Source organism: Meriones unguiculatus, chromosome 7 (genome assembly GCF_030254825.1).
Source record: "Meriones unguiculatus strain TT.TT164.6M chromosome 7, Bangor_MerUng_6.1, whole genome shotgun sequence".
NCBI lineage: Eukaryota > Metazoa > Chordata > Mammalia > Rodentia > Muridae > Meriones > Meriones unguiculatus.
This window is the reverse complement of record NC_083355.1, coordinates 18,211,182-18,229,166: the sequence shown is the minus strand read 5'-3', so window position 1 is coordinate 18,229,166 and position 17,985 is coordinate 18,211,182. Positions and strand designations below refer to the sequence as shown.

At 43.9% G+C, this 17,985-nt stretch overlaps 1 protein-coding gene across 2 annotated transcripts in view; it reads right to left on the bottom strand.

The window, feature by feature from the left end:
* The window catches only part of Plekhm1 (pleckstrin homology and RUN domain containing M1), a 49,257-nt gene that overhangs the window by 25,024 nt on the left and 6,248 nt on the right, over positions 1-17,985 (bottom strand). For both annotated transcript variants that reach the window (XM_060386591.1, XM_021631901.2), the window contains exons 2-4: positions 16,110-16,195; positions 10,033-10,280; positions 7,926-8,549 (exon numbers count right to left, since the gene is read on the bottom strand). In XM_060386591.1, the coding sequence (XP_060242574.1) occupies positions 7,926-8,549; positions 10,033-10,280; positions 16,110-16,154 (917 nt within the window). In that variant the 5' untranslated portion in view covers positions 16,155-16,195. The remainder of the gene's footprint in view (positions 1-7,925; positions 8,550-10,032; positions 10,281-16,109; positions 16,196-17,985) is intronic.

Genomic DNA, 17,985 nt, shown 5'->3' with positions numbered 1-17,985 from the left:
TCTGGGAATCCAAGTTCCCTTTCTTAAACAAACTATTTGTTCTTTCTTCTTCTACTTTCAAAACAAGTGTGCTATGGATAAATGCTGGCTCAGAAGGCAACAAGGCTGCCTGGAGCCCAGAGATGGCATGAGTCTGTCCCACTGGCTTAGATGGACTGACAGAAATGATCTTAGAATGGAAGCGCTCGCCTGCTTCTCAGAGCTCTGTTCTTACTTACACTGAGCCAATCCCACCTACATTCCAAGTCAATAGAGTCAACAGGTGTCACCAACCCATGCCATTATAAACAAATGATTTTCACATGATGCCAAGACATTTCAGTGGGGTAAGGGAACAATCTTTTCAACAAATGGTGCTGTGAAAAGGGGACAAACACATGGAAAAGAATAAAGTTGGGATGCTATCTCACACCATACCAAATACGTCAAAAACCTATATGCAAGAGCTAAAGCTATAAAACTCTTAGAAGAAAATAAAGGTATAAATGTATCTTTTGAGTTAGGTAAAGCAATGAGTTAAGTAATTCTTAGATGTGACATCTAAACTATGAGTAATCAGTCAAAATAATAAACTGGACTTCATCAAAATTAAAAACTTGTGTGTGTTTGGGACAGGGTCTTGCCAGGTAACTTAGGCTGATCCTTCTGCTTCAGCTTCCTGAGCGCTAGGATTATCAGCATGCACCGCCATGCCAGGCCAAAAAATTAAAAAATTAAAAAAAAAATAAACCAAACCTTTATGATTCATACAATATATCAAGAAAGTGAAGACAGCCTGCATGAGGTGGTACACCTGAGTTCCAAACCTTGGGAGGCTGAGGCACGAAAACTGTGAATTTTGAGATCACCCTGGGCTACACAGTAAGTTCCAGGCTACAAAGTAAAACCCTGTCTCAAAACACCACCACCACTACCATACACACACACATACACACATACACACACACTATAAGGGAAGAAAGGGAGAGAGGGGGCTGGGGTTTACAGCTCAGTTTGGTAGTGCAAGGTCCTGGCGAAGATAGAAAAGACAACAAGTAACACATGGGGAAATACTTGTACCATCCCACACCCAAAATATATCAAGAACTCCTGCAATTCAGCAATAAAATGACACATAACTAAAGATAAAATGGGCAAAGAGACTGAAAATAGCTTTGTGAAGGTATCTCCAGTAAGTACACGGTAAGGTGGCCAGTATCGCTGGGTACCAGGGAAATGCAAGAAAAGCCATAGTGACGCACACTTTATACTCACTAGGATGGCCACAATAAAAAGTGGCTAACAAGTGTTGGCAAAAGTTTGGGGAGATTAACTTTTTTAAAAAAAAATGTATTTACTTTATTATTTTGCAGACAGGGTCTCAAAATTGCTATTTAGCCAAGGCGGTCCTTGAACCTAAGTCTCCTACTTCTCATTCCCAGCTAAGGAATTAATCCTTATATGTCAATAGTATGAATGTAAAATGGTACCATTGCTATGAAAAGCAGTTTGGTAGCTCCTCAGAAAGTTAAACAAACAGTCCCATGTGACCCACAACTTTTCTCCAGGTTGATATCTATGAGAATCAAAACATTCTAGCCAAAATTTGGACATGACTGTTCACAGCACAGCCAAAAGCAAAGAGCAGTCTAACAATGGTTAATGAACACATTGTGACAGATGCAGCAAACGGGGTATTATTCAGACATGATATGTGCTATAGCATGGATGAATCTGGAAAATATTATATTAAGTGCAGGAAACCAGCTACAAAGGCCACCTATCACATGGTTCTGTCTCTACAAATGTCCAGAGCAGGCAAATACAGAGCAAGTGGCAATGTACTGCCTTTTCCTTCCATAGCAATAAAAATGTTCCTGAGTTACACAGTAATTCCGCAGCTGTGAATTTTGGCTCGTGCCTGTGATTCTAGCACTTAGGGAGCAGAGGCAGGAAGACTGTGATGGGTTTGAGGTTGGTCTGATCTACATTGTTTCATGTCAGTCAAATATCTGAAAGGAAAATAAAGGCGAATTTTATGATTTGTGAACTTGATATCTTATCTTCATAAGAAAGACAGGTGGGAGGTTGGAGAGATGGTTCAGCAGTTAGGACCTGTTATTACTGAGGATCAAGCTTTGTTTCCCTGCTATATGCTGGCTCACAAGTGTCTGTAACTCTAGATCCAGGGGATCTGGTGCCCTCTTCTGGGCCTCTGCTGAGACTGCACACATGTGGTTCACATGCCTAAAAAAAAAAAAAACGCTCACACATATAAAAATAAAAATTTTAAAAATTACGTGGCTGATGTGGGCAAAAGGAACCTTTATATAGTGTTGGTCTAGAGCTACGGAAATAAGTACAGGGGTTCCTCAAAAAACAAAACAGAATACTCATATTCCACCAGCCACACTACTCCTGGGTAGATCCCAAGGACTCGAGTCTTTGTGTAGCACTGCTGACAACAGCTAAGTCAGTCAGTCTAGTTACTCACCAGCAGATGACTGGGCAAGAAACAGACACACAACCATAAAAAAAAAAAAACAAAAACAAAAAACAAAACCCTGCACCATTTACAGGAAAATGAACGGGATTGGAGGCAATCGTGTTATGAGAACCAAGACTCAGGGAGACATGTACTGCATATTTTCTCTCACTAATAAGATGGAGGGTTAGGAAGACAGAGAAAACAGAAGAGGGAAAATCACAGGGGTGCTGTATGGGAAAAGGAAGAAGGCCAGGGAGAAAGAAGAGAAACGAGAGGGCAGGGAAGACGGATGTGATCAAAACACATACACATATATGAAACTACCAAAATAAAATTATTTTAAAAATGATTTATTATTATTATTATTGTGGGGGGAGGGGAATGAGTCAGAGGCCAACTTATCAAGCTGCAAACGGCAGTTCAAGGCCTTTTAGTCCCAACACTGGGTAGGCGGAGGCAGGTGGATCTCTGAGCTCAAGGCCAGCCCGGTCACAGTGGGTTCCAAGGACAACCATACTTCAAAGTGAGATGCTGGGGGCTGGGAGGAAGATCAAGAAGAATGGTATGATTGCTCATACAGTAATTCCAGCACTGCAAAGGCAGGAGGAGCCTAGGTTCAAGCCAACTTGAACTTCACAGTGAGTTCAAGGCCAGTCTATAGAGATCCTGTCTCAAAAAATGAGAAGTAAGGTTGGACATAGTGGTACACACCTTTAATCTCAGCACTTGGGAGGCAGAGGTAGGCAGATAGAGCTCTGTGAGTTCAAGGCTAGCCTGGTCTACATAGTAAGTTTCAGGACAGGTCGGGCTACACTAAGAAACCCTGTCTTGAAAAAAATTGAAAAAAAAAAAAAAAAAAAAGGAAAGAAAAGAAAAATCAAAGGAAGGCTAAGGATATCCTGAGTGGTAGAGTTTGCCTAGCATAAATGAGCTCTAGGTTCAATTTTCAGTACTGTCTCCCACACTAAAAAAAAAAGAAAAAAGAAAATCTAACAATGTGATTTCTAGGAAGTGGGAAATGCTGAGCTCTCCTCCTCCTTCCCATTTTGGTGTTCGTGGGAGAGAAACCATATATGTGTACAAGTGTGTGTGTGCAAGCCTGAGGACACCTGCAGGTGTCATTCCTCAAGCATCATCTACCTTGTTTTTTGAGACAAGGTCTCTTATTGGCCTGGAGCTAGCCTAGTTTATGCTGGTTGGCCACTGAGCTCCAGGGACCCACCTGCCTCTGCCTCCAGAGCACTGGGATTACAAACAAGCTCCATCACTCCCAGATTTTTTTCAGCATGGGTTCAGAATCTTGTTCAGGTAAGACAAGTACTTTACCAAGTATGCTATCGTCTCTTGTCTGTTCATATGTATGTATGTGTTCACAAGGGTGTGCAGACAGCACCTTATCAAGCAGTTCTGCCAAGCCAGGCAGGGCTTGGGCTTCCTGACAACGCAGACCCTCTTGCTGCTGAAACACAGTTCTGCTTCCCTGGCAGGAAGGGCCACTGACAAAAGCACAGAGGTGAGCTCCAATGCTAAGACACCTGGCATAAACAAAGCTTTGCAGTGGAAAGACTGTAAGAGCTAGAGGGGATGGATGGCACTAAAAAATGTGTCTTCACACGTAACTGGACTGATGCAAAAAGAACTTACAGAAACCGTGGCAGCATGAACAAAGCCTACATGGGTTCAAGGGGGTCCCAGGGCTGAGAGGGGGAAGTGGATACTGCTCCCATCCCTAACTAAGAAGCTATCTGCAAGTAACAACTGCTTGCAAAGGAAAACGTTTTCTCCAGCTGGGTCTTAGTGGGTGTATTAGCACACTTAGGGCAGGTCCCGCATCCAGCACTAGGTGACCAACACAAAATGAACTCAATGGCATTTCTGTTCTTTGAACTCAAAATGCTTTGTTTTTGCATTTCTTGTCTTACTGGTCTTTTTGCTTGTATTATAATTTTCAAATTTGTGTTTTTATGGTGTTTTTGTGTGTATCTGTGCGTGTTCTTTGTATTTTTCTTTCTTTTTTTAAATTTTGTTTTGTTTACACTTTTGTTTTCTACAGAGATGGGTAGAAAGGGTTATGATGTATAGGGGTAAAGTGGGAAGGATCTGAGAGAAGTTGAGGGAGAGGAAACCGTGATCAGAATATACTGCAGGAAAAAAAATTCTCAATGAATACATATTCTAAAAAGTTTTGCAGTTGTTTATACAAAGACAAGTAATGAGAGAACTGATGTTACATGTCCTACCTAGCAATTACACAATAAAGCTATCTCAACACTCCTGATGTGCTCCCCGACCTGCTAAGCCTTTACATCTTGACTCCTTCTTTATCTTCACAGATAAGGATATCAAGGTCAGAAAGGATGAGCAGGCAGAAGGCTGGTAAATGGACAACCCTCGCAGTCCATCTCCTGAGTCTACAACCCTCCATAATTATAGTACAGACCCAAAGAACAGTCAGTCCACACAGCAAGCTGCAATTCACTTTCTGCAAAACAGAACCCTTAGAGCAAATGAGTATGTTTCATTTTGAAGCTTTGTTTTGTACTTTGTTTAACCTGCAGATGTATTAAGAGTTGGAATATTAAGGACAGTATTTATGCCTAATTAACTTAAATATTGAAGTATTATTAAAGAATACACTTAACTGAAGTGCTGCGGAGGATCTTGTATCTTTAAAACACACTTAGAATGCTGATCTCTGCAGCTTACAGGCTAACATCAAGCCAGGTGTGGTGGTACTTTTCTGTGAACCACCTCTGAGAGATCAAGAGTTCAGGACCAGCCCAGTCCAGGGAGACAGCTCAGCAAGTAAAAGTACCTGCTGTCAACCCTGAGGACCTGATTTTGATCCGCTGGACCCACATGGTGGACAGAACCAACTCCTGAAGGCTGTCCTCAAACCTCCAGGTGTGGATGTGGCATCCCTCCCTCACAAAGAGAGTGACGTTAAGCTCCAGCTCTGAGAGTGACAGCACTAACTGCATATGCATCTGTGTGCTCAAGGCTTCAGTTACTCTCATCATTGTCTGGTGCTGTTTATACATCCTGACCCTCATTTCTCAGTTTCCCTGTAAGAACACGTCAGTAATTCCCACAGGGTGGATAATCACTGAGTCAAAGACCTTATGCTGGAATTTTCCAGTCATAAGACTCCTGAGAGAGAAAGGCAAGACACATGACAGAAGGAAGGGCTGAGAGAGGTGGGCTAGCCTAAGTCACACCATATCACCTCCACCCAATACTTCAAGGCTGAGACCGTTCCCTGGGGTCACTCCCTAGTGTGCTCCATCTAAACTCCTTTTTTGACACCTGAGATTGCCATCGCAAGGACTTGGGGCTCCACCCCGGGGCCTACCATTCTTACTGTCAGGTCTAAAGGAAACTCCAATTCCCCAAACTCCAAAAGGCAGTCCAAATAGCCAGAAATGAGCTCAAGCTGGACCATAGGAGAATCTCTGGTGGTTAGATAAAAGCCAGCATTCCTCAGGAACTTGTGAAACCAGTTTCCTGCCAAAAGGAGTCATTTCCCTTAGCTCTGGTGGAGAGGACCCCGGAGGGACTCTGCTGACATACACCTGTAGTTGTATATTAAGCACATGCTGGCCCCAGGCTCCCTCAGTATCACAAGTACCTGTCGCACATTCCAAAGCCCATGCTGGCATCCTAGCCCTTCTAACCTCCCAGGGTTCCCTCCTCCCACATGCCCACTTGTTCTCTTCATAAGGGCAAGGTTTCCCCTGTCACTACAATGCTCACTATGCTCTCTCTATCCTCTATCTCTGGTTATCCTCCCTTCTCTCACTGATAGCAGCGGCCATGTCCAGTCTGCAGGCCATGCTCAGTCTACTTTCTCTCTCTGCTCTAAGTTCTTTCCAGGTGCCTCCAGGTATTTTCTTTTTTATTTACAACAAAAACCTTCCCCTTAGCCATGGCATGGAGAAGTCATATCTCTTTCCTGCATCCCCCACTTACCACACAGGCAATGATTTGATTCTCAGACAGCTCGAGGAGAAATCTCCATTTTAACGAAGGGAGAAATGGTTCAGAAAGAGTAAGCAATCTGCCTGACATTGCTCAACTTGCAAACTATGAAGCCTGAAAACTAGGTCTTCTGTGAGTCCCACCCCCACATCACTGACCTTGGTTCTATTTATACCAGGTAGCAACCTAGAAGGACCTGAACCAAGGCTGTGGGGTATGCTGCAGTAGGGAAAAGGTCCTAGACATGAGTTGATGGAAAAAAGACTTAATTGAAGGAGGTTAACTCAAAAAGTTACCAAATACCCAGAACCTTGACAACACCTTCCACTGGCCAGATCATTGGGACATTCCTAGCAAGGTGTTAATAGACAGCATTTGTGGAAGCTGTGGATCAGCTTCTTTCTTTCAGGACTTGGCCTTCTGGGGGCTGACTCAACTCAATGTCCAGTGAGTGGAACAACACACATCAGAAAAGAATGAAGAGGCTCTGACACACCAGCTGTACAGAAATATACATGCATCTACCTTTTGTAGAAAAGGGAAGAAATAGGAAGGAAATGAAAAGATAATACAGTAAAAACACACTGTATCTGTTACAGATACATTTAGAAACTTGGAAGCATATGCACTTAGGAGGTGGAATCAGAAGGACCAAGGTGTTAAAGGCTAGTCTCAACTCTAGAGCAAGTCTTCAGCCAGCCTGGCTATAGTATGAGACCCTGTCTCATAAAAATAAACAAAATTTAAACACACACACACACACACACACACACACATACACACACAAAAAAAAAAGCCTTGGGGATATAGTTTAGGGGTAGAGAGCTTGTCTAGCTCACATAAGGCCTTGGTTGGATTCCCAGCACTGTGTGTGTGTGTGTGTGTGTGTGTGTGTGTGTGTGTGTAGAAGGATCTGCCCACTGCTGGCAATGCAGCTCTTGGCAGACAGTTTACTTAGCCTTGAAGATGGAGGCAGGAGCTCTGCCTCACATTGCCCTCTCTGGTTAAATGAGTTAAGCAAGTGGCCTGCATGCTCCTCCACAAACACTAGTCTCCCCTTGGCTCAGGTTTTATCTGCCGGGTCACAGCCTATGCACTCTACTTCATCGTGTTTGCTGGAAGTTATATATGCACTCTGAACTATTAACTCCTTCCCTCTAAATGAAAAGGACATATTTTATAAGGACCTAGAAAGGTCAAAGACTCAGTCTACCTCTTAATACTAAATCTATTCTCCATCGGGGAGTTGTGGCTCACACCTTTAATGCCAGCACTTAGGAGAACCAAGTGAGTCCAGCTAGTCTGGGCCATGGAGGAAAGCCATTTCAAAAGAACCCCAAAGCAATCCATTCTTCCTACTGCGTCATTTTCTCAGTTATGGTGACAGCACTTGTCTCCTTTGACTTTTTCATACCCTACCAGAGTCTAGGGACAAGCCCACGTACAGGAAAGCAGAGCAAGGGTGAGGGAGGGTACTCACTCTTGCAGAGACCTGTCGGAGTCATCAGCATTTGCTGTGCCCAGATCTGAGTCATAGGACATAGGCTCCTCATGGTCTGGACTCTTGGGACCATTCTCTTGGAGCAGGCAGCTGTCAGAATTTAGGCTGCAGGACAGCTGGGATGAACTGGCTGTGTCCAAGCTGAGGGAGGAGGCAGTGAGCTTCCTGTTCCTGCGGATCTTATGGCCCGAATGTTGGACTTCAATGTCCTCAGAGCCTGAGGAATGGGAAATGGAATCCAGAGACTCCTTCCGCTGTAGTTCTGCACCAGAGGTAGTGAGAGGATCGAGTTCAGAGAGGGGGCAAAGCCCGGAAAGAGACAGTGGGGTGAGTGTCCATTCATTTAAGATGGCTGACTTGTAGGAAAGTTCAAAGGACAAGGATGTTAGTCCTTGTAGGAAGCTCAGGAGAAATTCGCCCTCTTCAGCATCTCGCAGCAGGGCCGTGGGCTGATAGTACTCACACAACCGTGCGGGTTCCTGCAGGAGCAATTTCAGATAGCACTCCATCAGACCATCATTGAGGGCCAGCCGCAGCCAGGCCCGGCAGCGGCCTACATCTGTATTGATGAAGTCCAGGTGCTCCAACTCTGAGATAATGTGTCTGGAGGGGGACAGAGCAGATGTGTTTCAAGAAACTATCTCAAATCTCAGAGACACAGTTCAAACTATGTTTATCAAGAACCAGTGATAAGTACTACAAACAAGAACTTAGGTATTTTTTATATTTAGGTATAAAAAAATTCTGGGGCAATGTCTGAGAAAATATAAAAAAAAAAAGCCAAGCTGTTGAGCTACAGTACCAGATGTCATCTACTAACCCAGGACATATTTGCTGAGCTCCCAGCCCCCAATACTGGGGAGCAAACCCATAACCTTGAGCATGCTAGGCAAGCATTCTACTATTAAGCTGTTCGCTCAGCCACGGGTAACTGTGGGAACATGTGGACCCTAGGCATATCAAACTCAGTGTCTTCTGCCTCCACAGCGTTCTGTGCAGGAGTGTACCCACAGTCTTCTGTACTCAGTGGCTAAACTCCTGTTAACTTCAGCACGGTACATGTTGACTGGCTAACTGACCAGACACAACTAGAAAACCATTATCTGGGACTGGAGAGATGGCTCAGTGTTTAAGAGCATTTGCTGTGCTTCCAGAGGACCTGAGTTCAATTCCCAGCACATATGTAAAATGGATCACAAGGACTCATCACTCCAGCTCCAGCGGATCTGATTACTTATGGACTCCATGGGCACCCATAAGCATGTGGCATATATACAGACACACACCCATACACATAAATTTTTAAAAAATTAAAAAGAAAGAAAACCACTGCTACTCAGAAGAGAGCTAAAAAAACAAGATAGGGAGTGGCAACAGATGTTCAAAGTCAAATCAGTCAGACTGACAAGACATCTTCAGGTTAAGAGTGGCATGTAATATGACATGGAGGCAGTGCCAGCTACCAGCTTAGGGCCTAAGCAGCCAAGTGTAAGGTCAGAGACAGGATCCTGGGGTGAATATCAGACACTGTCTGGTATAGTATAAAGTTTAGAATACAGGAGCTGGAGACAGGAGCTGGCTCACTGGTTAAAAGCACTAGCTGCTCTTGCAGAGGACCCAGGTTTGATTCCCAGCACCCATGTGGTAGCTCAGTCGTCTGTAGCTCCAGTCCCAGGGACTTAGGTACCCTCTTTTGACTTGTGTGTCTTGCACCAGACACATACATGGTACGTAGACATGTATGTAGGGAAACATTTATACATACAAAAAAATTTTTAAATATTTTACGTTTAGAAGACAGATACGAATATTCAGAGGAAAGCCAGCAACTTTTCCTGTTAAAGGGACCGGAAACTATTTTGGTCTTTTCAAGCCATATAACTCGGTGGTAAGTACACGGCAGCCTAGACAGTGCTGGGGTGAGAAGACGCCGCAGGCTCTAGATGAGAGCAAAGTGTCTCGAGGACTGGAGAGAAGCCTTTCCTAGCCTTCTCCAGCCCTCCCTCGCACAATGACCACAGCAGAACTCTGCTTCCTGGCTTGCCCACCCTATTCCCTGAGGCCGGCCCTCCCTGGGGTATCTCACTTGTGGGTGACGGCTTTCAGAAGGGGCCAGAAAGCAGGCTGCGGCAGAGGCTTCTGTTGGCCGTGCTTCTTCCTCTTCCCTCCAGCCTCGGCACGGATGTGCTTAGCGTGCAGGCCGTGGATGAACACAGCCTCCAGGGCACTGCACATGGTGTTGGCATCGCCATCTTCACTGGTGACCACCGTGTCCAGAGACACATGCTGCTTCTGCAGGGCCTTCACAGAGCCCACCAGCTTCTTCTTGATGACCTACGTGGCGTCAAACACAAGGGCAGACTTTAGAGGTAAATCCAAATGGAGACCCTAGGACGTAGTCCATGGCCTGTTTTTCAACGTATGTAACCGCATACGCAGCTATGTATACAGTCTGAGACTCCCTCTAGCTACTGTGGCGAGTGAGGATCCAGCACACAGAAGAAATGGTTTGGAACATCGTTTTTAAAATTAAATTATACTTATGTTTGGCTAATGTGTATGTATGTGGGCCACATGTGAACCTGTGTCTGAGGTCAGAAGGGGATATCAAATGCCCTGGGAACTGGAGTTATGGATGGTTGTGAACCACTCATCATGTGGGTGCTGGGAATCCAACCCAGCTCCTCTACAAGAGCAGTAAGCGCTTTTAACCACGGAGGCATCTCTCTAGCCCCATCTTCTGTTTTTTAAAACCAAACTTTAAGCTTGTATTTAAATACTGGCTCCACACAGCCAAAGCTCAGGGATATTCTGCAGAGATAAGCTAGGGAGGCACAGAATATTTCTTTAGAGCAAAAACCAAGAAAGGACTAGGGGTGTGGCTCGATGGCAGAGAGTAGGCTTAGTCGGTGCAAGCCACGGGTCAAATACCCAACGCTGTGGGAAAAAGCAGTACAGCCCATAGAAGCCTAATTACATTTGGATAGAGCCAAAGGCTTAAAGTCGGTCCCAGCTCTGCTTGCAGACATTTCTCTAACCTTTCTGAGCCTCAATTCCCTATAGGTTAAATGGCAATATTTCATGATCTACAACACTGGACATGGCTTCTTTTTTCATTTAGTATTACTATTATTATTGTGGTTTTTCGAGAAAGCGTTTCTGTAGACTTGGCTGTCCTGTCACTTTGTAGACCAGGCTAGCCTTGAATTCATTGATCTATCAGAACCACCATGCCTAGCAAGGGCCATTGCTGGAGGACAGAAATCGATTTTCCATTCCTTCTGGTATCTATAACACTTGCCACTGTGTCTGAAACACATAAGCATATATAAGGCATGCAATTTCAAATGTATACCAAGTGTTGGTGAAATTTAGCATAAAATTATAATCATAATGAGTGTATCAAAATCATATTAGTGTTTGGCAAAGAACTAGACAGAATTGCAGAAAAACTGGTTTAAAACAAGTGTTAAGTTATACATAAATATTTCACTTTTATTCTGACGTAGTTTGAACAGGGATTAATTAACAAGTTGGAATTCATATTAAATTCTCCCATTAAGACTATGAACTCTGCAGTTTTTGTTTGTTTGTTTGTTTTGTGGCTCTTGGTCCTCTCCAGAAGTAACCACATTCCTGAATTTTGGCAACTTTTACTTGTTATTATTATTTCAGATTTACTGACACTGAGCATAGTGGCACACACCTTTAATCTCAGCATGCAGGAGGCAGAAGCAGGCAAATCTCTGTACGCTTGAGGCTAACCTGTTCTACACAGGGAGTACCAGGTCATCCAGGGAGACATAGTGAGACCTTGTCTCAAATTAAACAAACAGACAAACTGATTTAGTTCAATGACTGTTGAGAGGAGAATCAGTCTTCTATAGGATGAGCACTAATCGGCTGTCCAGGCTCATATGTAGAACGATACTAAATGAGCTTAGTAAATTTTATACACAAGGATGTGTTTGTGTGTGTGTATAACAGTAACAATTATAGAAGATATTAAGAACTTGAAAGAGAGATGGGCAGACACAAGAGCTGGAGGTAGGAGGGATGGGAATGATATATAGTACTCACATACAAAATTCTCAAAAAAAAAAAAAAGAGAAAGAGATTTGCTTACTGGGGGCTAGAGATGGTGCAGCTTAGAAGACTGGCTGCTTTCACAGAGGACCAGGTTTGATGCCTAGCATGCACATGGCAGCTCATGTCTGTAACTTCAGTACAGGAAATCTGAGGCTCTCTTCTGGCCTCCACAGGCACTGTATGTATGTGGTACATTTACACTTTTGGACAAAATGGTCATATAAACCCAAAATACCTAAAAAAATAAAAAAGATTTACTTATTTTTAGTTTATGTGTATATTTTGCCTGCATGTAAGTGCACCAGGTGTGTGCAATTAATTACCGATGGAGACCAGAAGAGGGTGCTGGATCCCCCGACCTGGAATGATAGGCAGCTGTGAGCTGACAATGCGTGCTAGGATCTGTCCTTGGAAAAGCAACGCATGAGGCTGGGTGTGGTGGAGCACACGGTTAATCCCCGTGTCTAGGAGGTAGAGGCAGGCAGATCTCTGAGTCTAAGGCTGGTCTGGTGCACACAGTGCGTTCCAGGATAGCAGGGCTACACAGACCGCTTCAAAAGACAAACAGACAAAAAACAGCAGCAAGTGTGCTTAAAGGCTGAGCCAGCTCTCTAGCATTATTTTATTTTATTATTACTTTTACTCATAGATGTATTCCTAAATACCAAACCCCCCAAGGATTTTATTGTATTTTATTCTTTCTATAGTTCAGACTTCTTTGATCTGAAAATTTATAGTCAACAAAATATAGAAAGTTTTAGAAAAGGAAATAAATTTCAGTGGTTTTTAGTATACTCAGAGAATTGCACAATCTTTGCCATTAGCTAATTTTAGAGCATTTCAACACCACTAAAGGGAATAGTGTGTATTAGTGGCTGGGGGTGAAGTGGCTGTAGGGTAATTTGACTTTCTGCCTCTATAAATTTCTCTATTTTGGACATTTCAGAGAGATGGAAACATACAGCATGTGACTTTGAGTTTGGCTTTCCATGACTTGGCATGTTTTCACGGTTTATCTATACTATAGCACATACCAGTATTGAATTCCTTCTTATTGTCAAGTATATTCTACTGCATGGATAAACCATGCTTTATTTTGCCATTCATAAGAAAATGAATACCTGGCTTATTCCTATTTTCTGACTTTAGTGCTGCCATGAGTGTCTGTATTCACATTTTTATGCAGACACCTTTTCAGGTCTAGAATTGATGAACCACTGAGCTTGAAAGGTGATGGGCTTGCAATCTTGTTGCTTAAAAGCTGAGGATTTTCACGTGAGTTGGAGGCTGTCTTGATAGTTAAGTTTGAGGCTAGCCTAGTCACGTAGAAAATTCTGCCTGCAAGTCCAAAGAATTGTTAAATCACATAAAAGCTATGATCCCTATGCTAGGCTGGGGATGTGGCTCAGGGGTAAAACACTGCCTATATTTGTGGGATCCTGTATTTCATCCCCAACACCAGAAAGAGAAGAAATTAAAAAACAAAACAAAACAAAACAAAGAACCTCAAAACCTCTATTTAAGTTTTCTAGGAGACAGAGTTGTTTGCCAAAGCAACCACTGAGAGATATTCTCTGCTGATGAAATGAGCCAATTCAAGTCAAATTAAAGTATAAAGGCTTGTTTATTGGGGACAGCTCTCCAATGGATTCACCAGTCCCAAGGAACAGGGCCAGGGAAGCCGCCTTGCAAAGGGAGATAGAAAGTGCTTGCGCAGAGAGAAGGGGGCGGTGCAAAATGTCTGGTCTGGATTATATAGTGAAGAGCCTCTGGTGGTGAGGAAGGCGAGCCCCTGGGCTGGCAAGTTCAGGTAGGGACTGAGGGATGCCAGGATAACCTGGAGGTCCGCTTTGGCTAAAAACGCACATCAGCCACTTGTCCAGGGTCTGAATCCCAACAACCACAATTTTACATTCCCAGAGATTAGAAGAGAGGTCCAATTTTTCATGTTTTTGTCAATACTTGCTATTGTCTTTCTGATTACCGCCACCATAATGGAGTGAAGCATACACAGCTTTCCCTTACATTTCCCTGGCTTTAATAGTAAAAAGTATCACTTTATGTACTTGCTAGTCACTTATATATTGTCTTTGGAGAAATCCTTTGTCCACTGTATAACTTGTTTTTATGTGTGGTGTATGAGCTTACATGTTCACCGCATGTGCAGGTGAACACACGCATGCGGGCTGAGTGTCTTATTCACTCTACACATTATTCTTTTTTGTTGTTGCCCTTTTTGTTTTGTTTTTCTTTCAAGCCAAGCTTTCTCTGTGTAGCCCTCACTGTCCTGGTACTCAGAGATCCACCAGCCTCTGGCTCCCAAGTGCTGGGATAAAATGTATGTACCACCATGTATAACACATACACATTTTTGTCATAGGCAAGATCCCTAACTGAACTTGAGCTCATTAATTCATGGGCTATCTGGCCAATGAATTCTAGGAATCTGTCAGTCCCTTACCTTACCCCTTGCTGAGGTTACAGATATACGCTGCCACAATTAATGTTTGTGTGGGTTCTGAAGGTCCAAACTTAGGGCTTAAGGCCAGTACATATTACTGACAGCCATCTCCCAGCCCCTGACTCTCTTAATTGCTTTTAATACCATCTCTTTTTCTATGGACAATATCTTTTCATCTCTGCTCCAATACTTTATGAATACTGCCCTTTGAAGCAAAGATTTTAATCTTGGAGTTGAATTTTTAAAAGTTATTTTAAACATATTACATTATATAAAGGCACAATTTCTAACTGAGTAGCTACCAGGTGCTGTGTCAGGGAATGCAGGGATGAGTAGACATACACCTCAGGGTGGGTCTGTGCAGCCCTTGCTAGAAGGCCAAGGCTCTGCCACCCTAACAGCTCCAGAGGGCCCGGGAGGGGCAGGGAGGACTACAAAGGCCTAGCTGGAAGCTGGCAGGGAGACAGGTAGAGCTGACCCTCTAGTGGTCAGGAGGGGGAAGGCAGCTGTCTGAGGGCTGCAGCTCTTGTTGACAGTGCTAGGAGGGAAGGATTCTCCAAAAAAAGCCACCACAGAATTCCACTGAGGTCCAAAGCCATCTGATACCCTGCCTTTCCAAGGACACAGACACCAGGCCGGAGAGCCTGAGCAAGTCCAGGTGCCTGAAGTCCAGGGCCAAGCATAGGAAGAGTTCACTGAGAGAGATTGTTGCAGGGGTTCTGGGAAACTGGCACAAACATATGTGCTTAAAAATTTCCTGGAAAATAGCACATGTTCAAAGATGTGTGTGTGTGTGTGTGTGTGTGTGTGTGTGTATGTTGGCAGTTTAACCCCACTATCGAAACAACTAGTGAGAGGAGCTACTTCAGACAAAACTAAGGGCTTGAGCAAACAGTAAGGTGCTTGCTGCACAAGCATGAGAAACTGAGTTGGGATCCTAGGCACCCACATTAAAAACAACAACAACAAACACTGGGCATGGTGACATCTGCAGTCTCAGCACTGGGCAGGAGGAATCAGGAGAGTCCCAAGGACGTGCTTGCTGCCCAGCTAGTTTAACCAAAGCAGCAAGCTCCAGGTCCAGTGAGAGACCCTGTCTCAAAAAGCAGGGGTGGGGGTGGCAAGAAGACTCAGTGGGTAAACATGCTTGCTGCCAAGCCTGACCTGGCTCAGTCCCCAGAACCCACATGATGGGCCCTCATAGGCTTTCCTCTGCCACATACATGCGATAGGGCACATGTACAGGCACACAGACAGATAAAGACATACAGACACAGACAATGCTCCAGTAAGGTCAGGATCTTCTGGAAGCCTGATTTTGCTATGTTTTTCCATCTGAAGCCTCTCTCTAGACAGTGCTCATTTACTTCAAAATAAGAAAAGGGCATGAAAGCTGGGTGTGGGGACACATGCCAGCAATCCTAGCACCTTGGAGGCCGAGGCAAGAAAATTGGGAGTTTATCCTTTGCTATGGAGTGAGTTTGAGGCCAATCTAAGCTACTGCATCAGACCCTATCTAAAAATAAGAGAAAAAAAAAACATTTAAGAGAAAAGCTGACGACCTAGTGGGCCTGTGTAGCCCTTTTCACCTTGATCCTATTTTGCCCACCTACCTGGATGGCAGCCCGAGGGTCCAGGCCATTCTCCACTGAGAGCATTTCCACTCGGGCAGCAGCTCTCAAGGAGACTCACATGACACCTGTAGGACAGAAGGAGAGGTGAGCATGCTCCCAGCTTACCCCAACAACCACAGTCCCCTCCTAGCAGGCAGCAAGTGAGGTGGTCAGGCTCTGTAACTCAAATTGCAAATAAAGGCCTTTGAGCAACACTGAGAAAAAACTGAGGCGGGATTTTAAGGAAGGAAACTGGCCAGAGGCTCAGTCTTTGGGAGGAAAGCCAGGGCCTATGGGATAGGAAACTGCAGCTTCCTTAACAGTGGGTTGAAGCCTCTGTTGGGTGGCACAACTGAATGCGGGGGTTGGAAAAAGCTTACCAACAGAAAAAGGTTTCTGAATGCACAAAAGCTAAAAATTAATTCAAAATCAGTGTGTAATGAATCTGGGTTTTTCTGGCAGAGCTCACTTGACTTCACATGACTTCAACTGCTGCATTGGTTCTGAGCACATAACACGGGTATTTGCATTAAGCAGGAAGTCACAGTAACACAGCACCATACACCAGTGAGCATTGCCTGAGCAACCTCAGCTTGGATTTGAGCCAGTTTCCTTCCTTCCTTCCTTCCTTCCTTCCTTCCTTCCTTCCTTCCTTTCTTTTTCTTTCTTTTTTTTTTTTTCAAGACAGGGTTTCTCTGTGCAGCCTTGGCTGTCCTGGACTCACTTTGTAGACCAGGCTGGCCTCAAATTCAGAGATCCACTTGCCTCTGTCTCTGTGTTGGGATTAAAGGTATGCACCACCATGCCTGGCACCAGTCTCTTCTTAACAGGGTCTCTCGATATAGCCCTGGCTGTCCTGGAATTCTATGTGGACTAGGCTGGCCTCAGACTCAGAGATATTCCTGCCTCTGCCTCCTGAGCCCTAAGATTAAAGGTGTGCATCACCATACCCAACTCTCAGTTCAGATTCGAGACAACTTGTAGTCTTGCAGTGTTTACTGTACACAATTTTTTACTTTTATAGAAACATAATGCTTTAATTATAAAAGCAAAGGCTTTTAATATTTCCTCAGCACATAATTATCAAATTAGTATTACCTTGAATTGGATTGATAAACAAGCACAGCCTTATCAGCATGTAAATTTACTTTGTCTTTAACAAATAGTAAAACTGTATGTATATCAAAGACCTATCTTAAAATAGATTTATTTATGGTTTATGATGATTAAATGTTTGATTTGTCTACCTTAAACACCTACCCATTGAGTCCTGTGAAAATTCTCAGTCAGAAGGGGTTGTGAGTATGAAGGCTACAGAGGTCTGCTAGGCCATGAAGGAGGGGCTTTCACTGAAGAAGCTAAGAACTGATGGGGACTAGGTGCTGGGCCTCACAATTCACAGTCGAGCCCTGGGTCTTATACCAGTACCCAACTCCTGTCCCAGTCCAGAGTTTTAAGCACAACTGCAGCTTTAGGAGACGTTTCTCTCTCCACACTTTGGCTTCTGCACTGGGCTGCAAAGCTTTACGTTGGGTGTCACAGATATATGTCTAAATGACCTACATGGGTTCTGACATCACAATTTTCTACTAGCTAGGCAGGACCATGGAAGCATGAGATTTTATTTCTCAGGTGCAAAGTCTGAACATGACATGTTGGGGCTTTAAATGCTATCTGTAATTCCAATAGATGTAGCTACAAATCTATGAGAATGAGTGTCACTGTCCACAATGTATGTATGTATCCACGGTTGAAGATTCCAAGGGCCAGGCACCTTCTTCCCTTGGCCCAAGCCTGAGCACTCAGATTAGGTAGGCATATTCAGATCCAAATAAGTCTCTAGGGAAAGACTACAGAGTGAATGTTCAGGGTGTCT